Here is a 13,283-nt window from a genome sequence, read left to right on the forward strand (position 1 = left end):
TGCAATGCTTGAACTGGTTGAGAGTCATCACTTTAGTTCCCATATCCGCTGGGTTCTCTTCAGTAGGAATTTTTTCCACTTGTATCTCACCTTGTGTTACCTTATCCCTTATAAAGTGGTATTTAATCTCTATGTGTTTAGTCATGTCGTGAAACACAAGGTTTCTACACAATTGTACACAACTTTGACTGTCTGAGTACACTCTAGGAACCTCTTTAAGTAGCTTGATCTCTGTTAAGAGTCCTTCCATCCATATGGCTTCTTTAATAGCTTCTGTGGTTGATATGTACTCGGATTCTGTTATAGACAGTGTAATCACAGGTTGGAGTTGGGCTTTCCAACTCACACAGCCTCTAAAACACCCTGGGAGGCTGAGTAAGGCAAAAGTTAATGCAAAGTATGCCCAACCACGCCAAACTTCTTCCATTATTGCATTTTGGAACTTCGTCAAAAGGTGGCCCAAGTCATCCATGCTCCAATTCCAAGTCCAGAATGAGCTATTTGGGGTCGCAGATGACTCTATTTGGCTTGCTAAGAGTGACATTCAAGAATTGTGCACCATGCAATACTTGGGAGCCCAACAAATAGGAGTTTGGTACAAGTATGATTTATAACTCTTAATAATAAACTTGCTAATGTTCTTTTGACAGCAACAGTTATTAATTATGACATTGTATCAGGTACTTTAAAGAAAGACTGTTGGACATGGGTGGGTTGAATCGAGTCTATGAATTTTTGAATCCGGGTGCGATTGCCACCGATGCAGGGGATGAGAGTAATCGTTGCCAAGCACTAGTCGCTCGAATGACTAGGATGACTAATTCAGAGAAATGGCTTATTGCCCCATATAATAATAGGTATATGTAGATGTAAACTAAATAATTTCGGTATTTTTAACTCTTCATAAAATTTATTATTATGTATATGTTAACAGTTTTACACTTATTTGTCCAGAAGCGAGGAAGATGTTTCACTGGATGCTTGTAGTCATCCAGCCAAGTACGCAGACGGTGGCGTACTTGGATTCAGGCAACGACGACATCCCGGATGATTTGAACTTTATTATATCCACGTAAGTTCTATATCAAACATCCCAATATGTTAGCGTGTTCTTTATTTATAAATTTATATATGCTAATTAAATTTACTTTTTGTGTAGATCGTTCACAATGTATAACCGAATGGTACGACGACCTGATCGACCTACCCAGTGGATGACTCCTATTTGTCCTCAACAACCCGATGACAAACAGTGTGGATACTACGTCATGAAATTCATTGAAAGTTTATGGTCGTAGAAGATCCAATACAATTGTTGACCCGACAAGATAGGTTCTCCACTCCGTACACTAATGATGAGATAAATATTATGCGTGATCGGTAAATTCATTATGTGAAAGCGGAAGCGGAGCGACAACAGTTACCGTGTTAGACAGTGTGTATACATATACATATTTAGATGATATTAATTAGCGTTAGTTCAATTATTGTGACTATACAAAATTTTAAATATATTTAGACGTTAGTTTAATTGTTGTGACTATGCAGATTTTTACAAAATTTAAAAATTAATGCAGGGAAAAAAATTGCAGAAAATTTGTTTTTTTTTTTCCTATTTTTCAAATGTATCGACCGAAAAAAACCGTCGCTAAAAAAATTCAAAAACGAAACCAGCATATAAGGCACGTTTTAAAACTGTCGCCTATAACTGGGTATAGGCCACGGTTTAGAACCGTGCCTAATACTATAGGCGACGGTTTAAAACCGTCGCCTATAGTATTAGGCAAGTTTTAAAACCTTCGCCTATACCCAGTTATAGGCGACGGTTTTAAACCGTCGGGAATCCCAGATTAGCGACGGTTTTGAACCGTCGCCTATTTTGCCCAATTTACGACGGCCGAATAGGCGACGGTTATAGAAACCGACGATAATACTTTAAACGACTGTTTAAAAGCGTCGAGAAAACCCATTTTTGTAGTAGTGCAGTTTTCTCCTAGTAAAAACATGTAAGATGAAGTAGACTTTCTTATGTCTCTACCCCCGGCATAGTCGACATCACTGTATCCCTCTATATTGGTTGTGAACTTTTGTTGTTTGTAGATGAGTCCAACCTTAGGTGTTCCTACTAGGTACCTGAAAACCCATTTCATAGCAAGCCAATGAATCTTTCTTGGGTTTGACATGTATTTGCTCAAAGTACTTATGGCAAAGGCCAGATTTGGCCTTGTACAAACCATTAACTACATAATAGTCCCAACAGCACTTGAGTAAGACAATTTACTCATTGATTCTTTCATTGCTTCAGTCTTAGGACATTGTTCCTTAGTTAAAATGTACTGGCTAGTTATTGGTTGAAAAGTTTTCTTTGAATCTTTCATTGAAAATTTCTCTATGATCTTTTGAATGTAGTCCTCTTGTGTCAAGAACAGTTTGCCTAGCTTTCTGTCCCTTTTTATAGTGATACCCAGTATTTTAGATGCTATTCCCAAGTCTTTCATCTCAAATTCAGCCTTGATTTGCCTCTTCATTTCATCCACTTGAGATCTCTCCTTGCTTATAATAAGCATGTCATCTACATAAAGTAATAGGTAGATGACCGAGTTGATGTCTGTCTCCTTGTCATAGAAACACGTACCATAGCAGCTCCTTGAAAAACCTTGTTTCATCATAAAGGTGTTAAACCTTTTATTCCATGTAACGTTCCCGCTTCAAGCCTCCATTGGGTCCTTACACCCACGGAATGAATGACTCTTATACACGAGTACGCCACTCTGGCTGCTTCCTGGATTGATGACTGACCCTACAGACCAACACGAGTGTTTCCAGCGTGCTTTGTCCTCACTCGTACGCTTCCTGGGAAAACTTCCCAGGAGGTCACCCATCCTAAAATTGCTCCAAGTCAAGCACGCTTAACTGTGGAGTTCTTTCGAGATGGGCTACCGAAAAACAAGATGCACCTTGTTGATATAGGTAGTACCAATCAATCCATTTAAGCTCTCTTTAACTGTGTAGTCCCATACCTACACAGTCTCAGAATCATCCCACTTGACCTTCCCCAGGCGGTGTGGGATTGCACAGCTTACCCGGTGTTTCCCCTTACGGATCACGGGACTACTGACTGTCACAATCACCCCACCTTACGGGGTCTGACGTCCTCGTCAACCACACTTCCGGCTGGGTCAAGGCTCTGATACCATTTGTAACGTTCCCGCTTCAAGCCTCCATTGGGTCCTTACACCCACGGAATGAATGACTCTTATACACGAGTACGCCACTCTGGCTGCTTCCTGGATTGATGACTGACCCTACAGACCAACACGAGTGTTTCCAGCGTGCTTTGTCCTCACTCGTACGCTTCCTGGGAAAACTTCCCAGGAGGTCACCCATCCTTGAAATTACCCCAGGTCAAGCACGCTTAACTATGGAGTTCTTTCGTGATGGGCTACCGAAAAACAAGATGCACCTTGTTGACATAGGTAGTACCAATCAATCCATTTAAGCTCTCTTTAACTGTGTAGTCCCATACCTACACAGTCTCAGAATCATCCCACTTGACCTTCCCCAGGCGGTGTGGGATTGCACAGCTTACCCGGTGTTTCCCCTTACGGATCACGGGACTACTGACTGTCACATTCCACTGCATAGGGGATTGCTTGAGTCCATATAAGGACTTGATCAATTTACAAATATGGTTCAGTTTTCCCTTCTCTACATACCCTTCTGGTTGGGTCATGTATATTTATTCTTCCAATTCCCCGTGGAGAAAAGTGGTGGTAACATTCATTAATCTATCTCCATGTCATACTGTGTAGCTAAGCTTAGGACCACTCTAATCGTTTTATAATTTACCACTGGAGAGAAAATCTCATTGAAATCGATACATTCTTTTTGTGTGAAGCCTTTAGCGACTAGCCTAGCCTTGTACCTTATAGGCTCATCTTTAGATCTCCCTTCCTTGTGCTTGAACAACCACTTGCAAGACACAATACTTTTACCCTCGGGTCTTGGTATCACAATCCAGGTCTTATTCTTCTTGAGAGACCCCATCTCCTCATCCATGGATTTATTCCATTCCTTAGAGTTCTTTCCATTTGCTGCCTTGTTATAAGTCTTCGGTTCCATGTCATCCATTTCCAAATTTGTTAGAAGTGCATAAGCTAGTTCTTCACTCCATATGTTGTAGCTGTACTTCTGATTAGGCTTCGAAGTCCTCTTAGTCTTATCCCTTGTCAACTGATAGTTTGTAAGGTCCTTTTCGGTATTTTCATCCCTGATCTCTTGTTGAGCATCAGTTCCTCTCCCTTGACCATTGTTATCGGGCTGCTGGTTTTAGTTTGATTCCACCTAAGCCATTCCCGGTGTGTCTCCATTTTGTTTCACTTGGTTCGAACCTGTTTTAACTTCTAGGTTTGTACCTGCAGGGTTAGTATCTTCTATTCTCGCACAAGACTTTTCATTAGGTAAACAAGGAAAAATATATTCTTGGAATATAACATCTTTACTATTCATAGTTTTAAATCCCCCCCTTTTCCTTTACCCAAAGTCTATAGCCTTTTACCCCTTCAGGGTACGCTAAGAAAACACACTTTAAAGTCCTAGGTTTAACTTTTCCTATACTCTGATGTGCATAAGCAGCACATCCAAAAACTTTTAAAAGAGAAAGGTCTGGAGATTTTCCTGACCATTTTTCCTCGGGAGTTTTACCTTCAGTTGCTCTTGATGGACTTTCATTGATTAGGTGAATTGCTGTCAAGGTAGCTTCTCTCCAAAATCCTTGAGATAATCCTGACTAAAGTAGCATACATCTCACTTTGTTCAGTATGGTGTGGTTCATTCTTTCAGCCAGCTCATTTTGCTGAGGTGTAATCCTCACTGTTCTATGTCGCTGCAAGCCATTTTCTTTACAATAGAGGTCAAATTTATTATTACAAAATTCTAAACCATTATCAGTCCTTAAAGTTTTCAGCTTTTCATTAGTAAAGTTTTCAACTAATAATTTTCAATGTTTGAATTTTGTAAAAGCATCATTTTCTCTTAAGTAGATATATCCGTACTTTATAAGAATAATCATCCACAATAGATTAAAAAATAAGAAGAACCACCATGTGTACTAAATTTCTCAGGACCCCATATATAGGTCAGAATATACATACTCAAGTATTCTTTTAGAGTTGTGAGTACCTGTTGTGAACTTTAACCTGTGATGTTTTCCAAGTATGCAGTGTTCACAAAAATCTAGTTTACTCACTTTATCCTTACCCAACAGTTGTTGCTCACTCATGAGTTGTAGGCCTCACTCACTTATATGCCCTAATCTTCTGTGCCATAGAGTAGCTATTTCATCATCTTTGTCGTTGTGAGTTGTGATGTTACAGCTTGAAATAGGAGAGCCTTGTAGGTAGTAAAGTCCACCATTTTTGGTGCCTTTCATGATTGTTAGTGCTTCTCTACTAAGCTTCATATGACCTGCCTCTACCTTACTCACAACACTTAAATCACCAAGCACACTAATAGAAATTAGGTTTCTAGAGAGATTAGGCACATACCTCACTGCTGTTAGGGTTCTTATTATCCCATTATACATTTTGAATCTGATTGATCCTAACCCTTTAATCTCATAAGTATTGTTCCCTAGGACCACATTTTGAATCTGATTGATCCTAACCCTTTACTCCAAAAAAGTTGAAGGAAATAGATGTTAGATGGTTTGAGCAATTGTAATTTTTTAGTTAGATGTATAGAATGACTTAAGGTCTTTTTAAGGTGCTGATAGATTGTATATGATATGTTAGTTGAATGTACTAAACTGAAGCTGATTTATTAAAAAAATCATTTTATTCTTTCCATATAAAATCATGATCTGAGTACAAATATATACTTGAATAATACACCCATATCGTGCTTCAAAAACAAGAAAACAATCAGACAATAATGATAAATAATTCTGAAAAGAAAAGTTGAAATTTGTTCAAAAAAACCTATAACTTTGTTGGAACAGAATCAAATCAGGACTAATTTTCCTTAAATAAATAAAGAAACGAAATTCTCATTTACTTTGCATGACATACACGGTTTTTAGACAATAAATTAGACCAAAAATTTCAAACTAAATAAATAAAATTTTCCTGAATATAAATATCAAGATATTATATTCTTATAGAAAAATCAATTTATTTATTAACATAAATAGGATATTCTGTATTAATAAGTTATTATATTGATTAATTAGAATTTCCTTTCTTATATTAATTAGCATTTTTACTATTGTTTGAATATTTAATTTTTTGAACTTTTGTTATTTATATTTTGTATATTAAGCATTCTGAAATTAAGATTCTTTATTAAGGTTTTTTTAGCATAGACATTAATGGTTCATATATTATTTTAACTTTTATAATATTTTTCCATATTTTATTGCTTATTTGAATGTTCATTAGTATTATTTATTTTTAATTAGTTTTTCATTTTTAAAGTCTAATTTATTATGTAGTTGTATTATTATTAGTTTTTAGTAAGTTATATAATCTTTTGTTTTATACTATAATTTTAAAAATAGTTTATACTGTTTTTAAGCCTATTTATGTATATTTATAGTATTTTTACTTTTGTTTTTCTGTAATTATAAATAAAGTCAAATAAAAATATTTAAAGTATATGGATTAATTATTTATTTTACCTTATTTCAAAATTATATATTAAAGTATATTTATTATATTTATTTTATTTATGGTTTCTCACTCAATAATTTTATAATGATTTATAGTTTTTATGCCTTTTACGGGTATTTTTGTGGCTTTTACGGCTTTCGTGCCATTTTTTATGGCTTGCCCTTAATTGTTTAGGGTAGTTTTGTGGTACAGTCAATGGACAAGAGAAGTGATCCATTTTGTGCTCTTGGCTTCTACATCAACGAACTTTCAGTTTTGACAGATAAGTTTTTAAGTCATTTTTGTTTTATATTATAATATGGATTATTTATTATCTTTTTTATTTTAACTATTTTTTATTAAATTATGTAGTAATAAAGTCTTATTTATTGTTTTTGTAGGTCAATTTTGTGGAGGGCCTACCACTATAGAGACTTTGTCGGGTAAGTTTAATTCAAGAATTGTCTCTTCTAATACCTGTTGTTGCTTGGTGTTGTTTGTTTTTCAGCTATCAACAAAGGAAGGGTGTTTAAATGAGTTGTGGGTGCTGTTTGAGGATGTTATAGCTTTATTGTCTAAATTTCCGGGGGCAGTTTTGTCCCATGTGGCTTGCGATAAGAAATTCTGCAGCTCATGGTTTGGCAAAGCATGCCCTTCGGTTAGACGATGAGCTATCCTGGTCCGAGGTGGTGCCGCCGCCGATTATGGATAGCTGCTTTGTTAATCATGTGTGATTTTGATCACCGCGTCAAAAAAAAAAAAAAAAAAAAATAGGATATTCTGATTTAAAAACTTTTTCACACCAAAATAAGGTCTTAACTTTATTTCAAAAATAACACACATAATTAATTTTATCATCTTTATCAAATATGCCAACTAAAGACTTTACAATAATATTACAATATATTTTTTAGTTTTCACACTACAAATAGATTAGTTGAGCCCAAAAGCCCAAATGTCTACACCAAATTTTCTATTAAATAAATAAAATTTATTTAAATATAAATATCAACATATTATATACTTATATAAAAAAATCAATTTATTATTAGATAAAGTGTATATTTTGATTTAAAACCTTTTAACACCCAAATAATTTTTGTATCTCAACTTTATTTCAAAAATACCACGTATAATTAATTTTATCATCTTTACCAAATATACTAACTAAGAACTTTACATTAATATTACAATATATCTTTTAGTTTTAAAAAGAAAATTACAAATTGATTAGTTAAGCCCAAGAGCCCAATGTCTTCTTTCAATCCCAAATTTACACCATATACTGAAATTTCTAATTTTTTTTTTTACTGTGGGACGAATTTTTTTTTCAGAAATATTGTGTTTTTTTTTTTAAAAAAATAATGTGTACTGTGTTAAATTTTCACTGTTGTTCTACGGTTGTTTTCTAGTTGTTCCACTGTTATTTTTAGTTGTTCTATTTTGTGTTCTACTATTGTTTTATAAAAACACAATTTTTTGAAAAATTTTCCAGGTAGCAGTATTTTTATAAAAATTAACTTAAATTCCAATATTTTTGTAAGTTTCTTATTTTTTATTTGGAAAGTGAGCTTCATATGCCCATATGGTTTCCCTAAGACCCATATGATCTAATACAAAATTTCATTCCCAACCTCAAAGGTTTCACTGCCTTTTGGAGCCCCAAAACAAACTCATTTCATTTAAATAATAATAATAATAATAATAATAATAATAATAATAATAATAATAATACAAGGCAAGTTCAAATATTGTTTTTAAAAATAAAAGGAATAATTACATAATATACCATTTTTTGTAAAATATTTACATTTTTATGTTCAAATGATGTTTTTTTTACATTTTTACGGTTTTTCAAAAAATAACACGAAAACAACATAAAATCAACAAGAAAACAACATAAAAATAACAATAAAAAAACAACAAAAAATAACTTACATATAACAAAAAATTAACAACAATTGAACAAAATTTCAACATAAAAAACCATATTTTATGTAAATAAAATCAAAAAAATCGTAAAAATATTTAAAATTCCGCAAAACCGTATTTTTGTTGTTTTTTTTTTATTGTTTTTGTGCATTTGTGAAATTAACCCAAAATAAAAGACGTCTAGGGGCCTTGAACAATGACACACCCTAATCAATAAGGAAAATTACTTAGATTAAGGAAATATCTCAAATTCTTTCCTTATGGTGTATTAATGTAAAAGTATACACATGCAAGAAAGGAGTGTAGTTAGAAGGTTTCTATCACACTTTTTATTTATTTATTTTAGAAAAACTTTAAGGTGGAAGAGACATAATTTATGTATAGACAGACAGATCGATCACATGAATTAATATATATGTTTGTATCAGGTGATAAGGATACCTAGATATATTCAGCACCAAAATTAAAAACATATGTATTCTTTGAACCAAATCTTAATGTCCAATATTATTATAATGTGCACATTCATGCATGTTTTTCTAATTCACACATGTTTATTAATTAATATACATATATATATGCATGCCCACTCAATTATAAATTTCCTTCGGTTCACAATAATTGAGTATAGTTTATCAATCCAATTTTGTTTGGTCGACGAAAATTGTTAATTTTTTTTTCTTTTTTTGAAATATATGGCAAAAATTATTAATTTAATCATCTGTAATTAAATTATTCCGTCAATTATATTTATATTTTTGATTAGGAGAAAGAATACGAACTTAAAACTTTTTTTTTTTTTTTTTTTGTGAGGAAAAATGTGAAATAATTAAACGTATGTTTATGAGAATATTATTCCATCAAATATTAATTATATAAGTACATCAAACTAAATTTGAATCATATTAAATATAAACATTCTTTGAAATTGAGAAAATCCATACCTATATAATATATTTTTTAAGTGCCTGATTTGGATTTTCTTTTTTTTGAATAAAAATATTCTTTCATGATTTATTTGTTTTTTACCCACCATATAAACATACCCTCTATCTAGATAGAGAGTATACTATATAATTGAGATCTTTTCAATTAGTTTTATTTATGTAATTATAATGTAATTACGTAGTCAAAAACAATACGTACAAATTATATAATTACTTTTAATTACACTCAATTTTCTCGTAAATTTTCAAATGCACCCTTAAATAACAGTGAGTTCGTACGTAGTTCAAGTAGATGTATAGTAGATATATTCTATTCGGTTTCAATTAGCTAATTACAAAAACGCTATAAGCTAATTTTTTTTTTAAATAATTTCTTAATAAATCCATCTCCGCGTTGAAAATTTAGGAGAGAATTGGATATAATTAAATGTTTAATTATATAATTTTACTTATTTGTTCTATATAATTATACTGTCTAATTACTCAAAAAAATTTATGTTAAATATTAAGTACTAAAAATTAATATTTTCTTATGTAATTGTATTAATTATTTTGTCAAACAAAATATTAAGAATTCATATGTAATTACCACCTTATATTTAAACACGCATTGTATTTAAAAATATAGTGTAATTACTATACATGTGTTATGTAATTACTACCCTAGTAATTACCCTAGTAATTAAAGCTCTTTGTTTCTTGAGGTGAAATCTATTTGTTGAGCAATTAAATAATTCTTATTCATACAAATTATTACACAATTACTTCTAAATACATTCTAATTAAAAATCATGGATTTATTGAATAGAAAGCCCATTTATTTGTTTGGAAATTCATGATTAATGGTCACATTAATATATAAACCAAAATTTATACCTTAACTGCAATTTTAGTGACGCAAAAGTAAAATTAGAAAGATTTTAAAGGAAATGAAAATTGTAAAACTCAGCTCATTCGATTCTGAGCCAGAGGAATTCATTTATAAGAAGAATGATACAAGAGGGACCAATTACAAGATGCCAAGTGGCATAACAGAAAGCAAAGAGAATATCCCTCATAACAGAATTCGTACACACAATCATTGAAACAATCATTTACAGCAAAGCAAGAAAATATCTCCCAAGAGTAGGGAATGTTGTGTGCAGCAGTACACCATACAGAGATGCACCTTAGGGACTGCTGCTGGTAATTGTCTTAACACCTCCCCTCAAACGATGGGGTGAAGGTCTCACTCCAAGTTTGTCAACAAGGAGCTGAAATCGACTGTGTGACAGTCCCTTAGTTAGGCAATCTGCAATCTGGTCAGAGGATGGTACATATCTGATCTCCAATTCTCGCTTCAATACTTTATCTCGGACAAAATGAGCATCGATCTCAATGTGTTTGGTACGGGCATGGTAGACAGGATTGCTTGCTAGAGAGCTGGCACTCAAATTGTCACACCATGTGATTGGCTTGTGAAGGGGAGTAAATTGCAGCTCTTTGAGAAGTGTTTCAATCCAGGTTATTTCTGAGGCAACATGGGCTAGAGCTCTATATTCGGACTCTGTGCTAGAGCGAGACACAACAGCTTGTTTCTTAGACGACCACGACACAAGAGTGTCTCCAAAATATACACAATATCCAGCAATAGACCGTCTATCATCGGGACAACACGCCCAATCCGCATCAGAGTATCCTACCAAGGCCAACCTTTCACTGTAGCTAATGTGTAAACCATGATACATAGTCCCTTTTAAGTATCGTAGAACTCGTTTGACACTACTCCAGTGGCTGGTTGTAGGAGATTGCAAAAACTGGCTGAGTTTGTTAACTGCAAATGTAATGTCTGGTCGTGTGTGACAAAGATATTGCAAGGCTCCTATCAAGCTTCGATACACTGTTGCATTGGTCAGAGGTTCACCATCTGACTTAGATAATGGTTTTCCCGAGACCATTGGAGTAGGACAAGTCTTCACATTCTGCATCTCATATTTTTCCAGCAACTCTGAGATGTATTTGGTCTGAGTGAGATATAGGCCCGTGTTGTCTCTGTGTGCTTCTATACCAAGGAAGTAATGCAGAGATCCGAGATCCTTGAGAGCAAAAATTCTATTCAGTTCAGTGATGAAGTGATTAAGTTTCTCTGCATCATTCCCCGTGAGAATAATATCATCAACGTAGATTAGCACCATGACTATTGATTGACCTTTCTTGTAGAAGAACAAGGATGTGTCGGCCTTTGAATTCTGAAAATTCCAGCTAATCAAAGTTCCTTTTAGCTTGTCGAACCAAGCACGAGGGGCTTGCTTTAGGCCGTACAGTGACTTGTGTAACTTGCAAACATGTGTTGGTTTAGTAGGGTCTTCAAACCCCGGTGGCTGAACCATATAAACATCTTCTTGCAACACACCATTTAAGAAGGCGTTGTTGATGTCTAGTTGCCTTATCTCCCAATTCTTTGACACAGCTATGGTGAGTATTATTCTGACTGTTGAAGCTTTAATTACTGGGCTGAAGGTTTCACTATAGTCTATTCCGGGTCTTTGATGAAAACCTTTAGCCACGAGACGAGATTTTAGCCTTTGAACAGATCCGTCAGCATTGTACTTTATTTTATGAACCCATTTGTTCCCAACCAGATTGTACTTTGGAGAAAAAGGAACAAGAGTCCATGTTTTGTTCCTTTTTAGAGCATAGATTTCTGTTCCCATTGCTTCACACCATTCCTTTGAACTTAGAGCTTCTTGGAGACTTCTTGGTTCTTCTTTTTGTGGATTCCACTGAGATGTTCCAAGATAAACCTTAGGCTTGAAAATTCCAGCTTTTGATCTTGTAATCATAGGGTGAATCGGTCTTGATGATTGCTGGAACTCTTGCTCAAGGTTCGGTTCAATTGTAGCCCCCTGTTCACTTGGATTTGTCTCAAAAATATTTAAATTGGTAGTATCAGTTTCGCTGGCAGCAGAAGGGTCAGAACCAATTACCTCAATATTGTCATGTTCAAGTTAGCCGTGGCTGGTGATGCTTCAAGGGAAGGTAGAGATGCAGCTTCTGAAGTTGTTTCACCTGCATTAAGGGACTTGTTTTGAGACATATTAAACCAGGTGATATCAGGAAGCTGAGACCAGCTTGGTTGATAAACAACAGCTTGTTTTTCGGGTTCATAATTGTTAAGAAAACCATTTTTGAATGGAAATTCCGACTCATTGAAGGTAACATTTCTCGAGATATAGACACGACCTGTTGAGCTTAGGCATTTGTAACCCTTATGAGAGTCACTATAGCCTAGGTTGACACACTTGAGTGAATGAAATTGAAATTTGTGGGCTTGATAGGGTCGGATACATGGGAAACAAGCTGATCCAAAAACTTTCAGAAACTTGTAGTCAGGTTTTTTTCCATAGAGTGTCTCGAAGGGTGATTTATGTTTAAGGATTGGTGTTGGTAATCTATTTATGAGGTAAACTGATGTCTGAAAAGCATCAACCCAAAATTTTAGTGGCATACTAGCTTGTCCAAAGGGTCAATCCCATTTCAACTATGTGCCTATGTTTCCTTTCGGCTCTACCATTTTGGCTAGAGGTGTGGGGACATGAGTGATGGAAATAAATTCCATGAGTTTTGACACACTCGGAGAAGGCTTGGTATTCACCTCCTCCATCTGTTCTTAGAGCTTTAATTTTGGTGTCAAACTGATTTTCAGCAAACACCTTGAATTGAACAAAGGCCCCAAGTGCATCAGCCTTTGAGAGGGAATAACCAGGTGAATCGGCTG

General features: G+C 34.2%; 1 protein-coding gene across 1 annotated transcript; it reads left to right on the top strand.

Moving 5' to 3' along the window:
* The first annotated feature begins 254 nt into the window (after window positions 1-254).
* LOC115720352 (uncharacterized) lies at window positions 255-1,298 on the top strand. Its single transcript, XM_061112552.1, has 4 exons — window positions 255-595; window positions 681-857; window positions 962-1,072; window positions 1,160-1,298. The coding sequence occupies exons 1-4, from the start codon at window positions 255-257 to the stop codon at window positions 1,296-1,298; spliced, it is 768 nt and encodes a 255-aa protein (XP_060968535.1).
* Window positions 1,299-13,283: the final 11,985 nt, after the last annotated feature.

Source organism: Cannabis sativa, chromosome 3 (genome assembly GCF_029168945.1).
Source record: "Cannabis sativa cultivar Pink pepper isolate KNU-18-1 chromosome 3, ASM2916894v1, whole genome shotgun sequence".
Lineage (NCBI taxonomy): Eukaryota > Viridiplantae > Streptophyta > Magnoliopsida > Rosales > Cannabaceae > Cannabis > Cannabis sativa.

Excerpts from the sequence above, each read along its gene's own strand:
- LOC115720352 (XM_061112552.1), top strand. The coding sequence starts at position 255 with ATGGCTTCTTTAATAGCTTCTGTGGTTGATATGTACTCGGATTCTGTT. Across the intron at positions 596-680 it reads GCCCAACAAATAGGAGTTTG|GTACTTTAAAGAAAGACTGT; the intron begins GTACAAGTATGA and ends ACATTGTATCAG. Across the intron at positions 858-961 it reads ATTGCCCCATATAATAATAG|GAAGATGTTTCACTGGATGC; the intron begins GTATATGTAGAT and ends TCCAGAAGCGAG.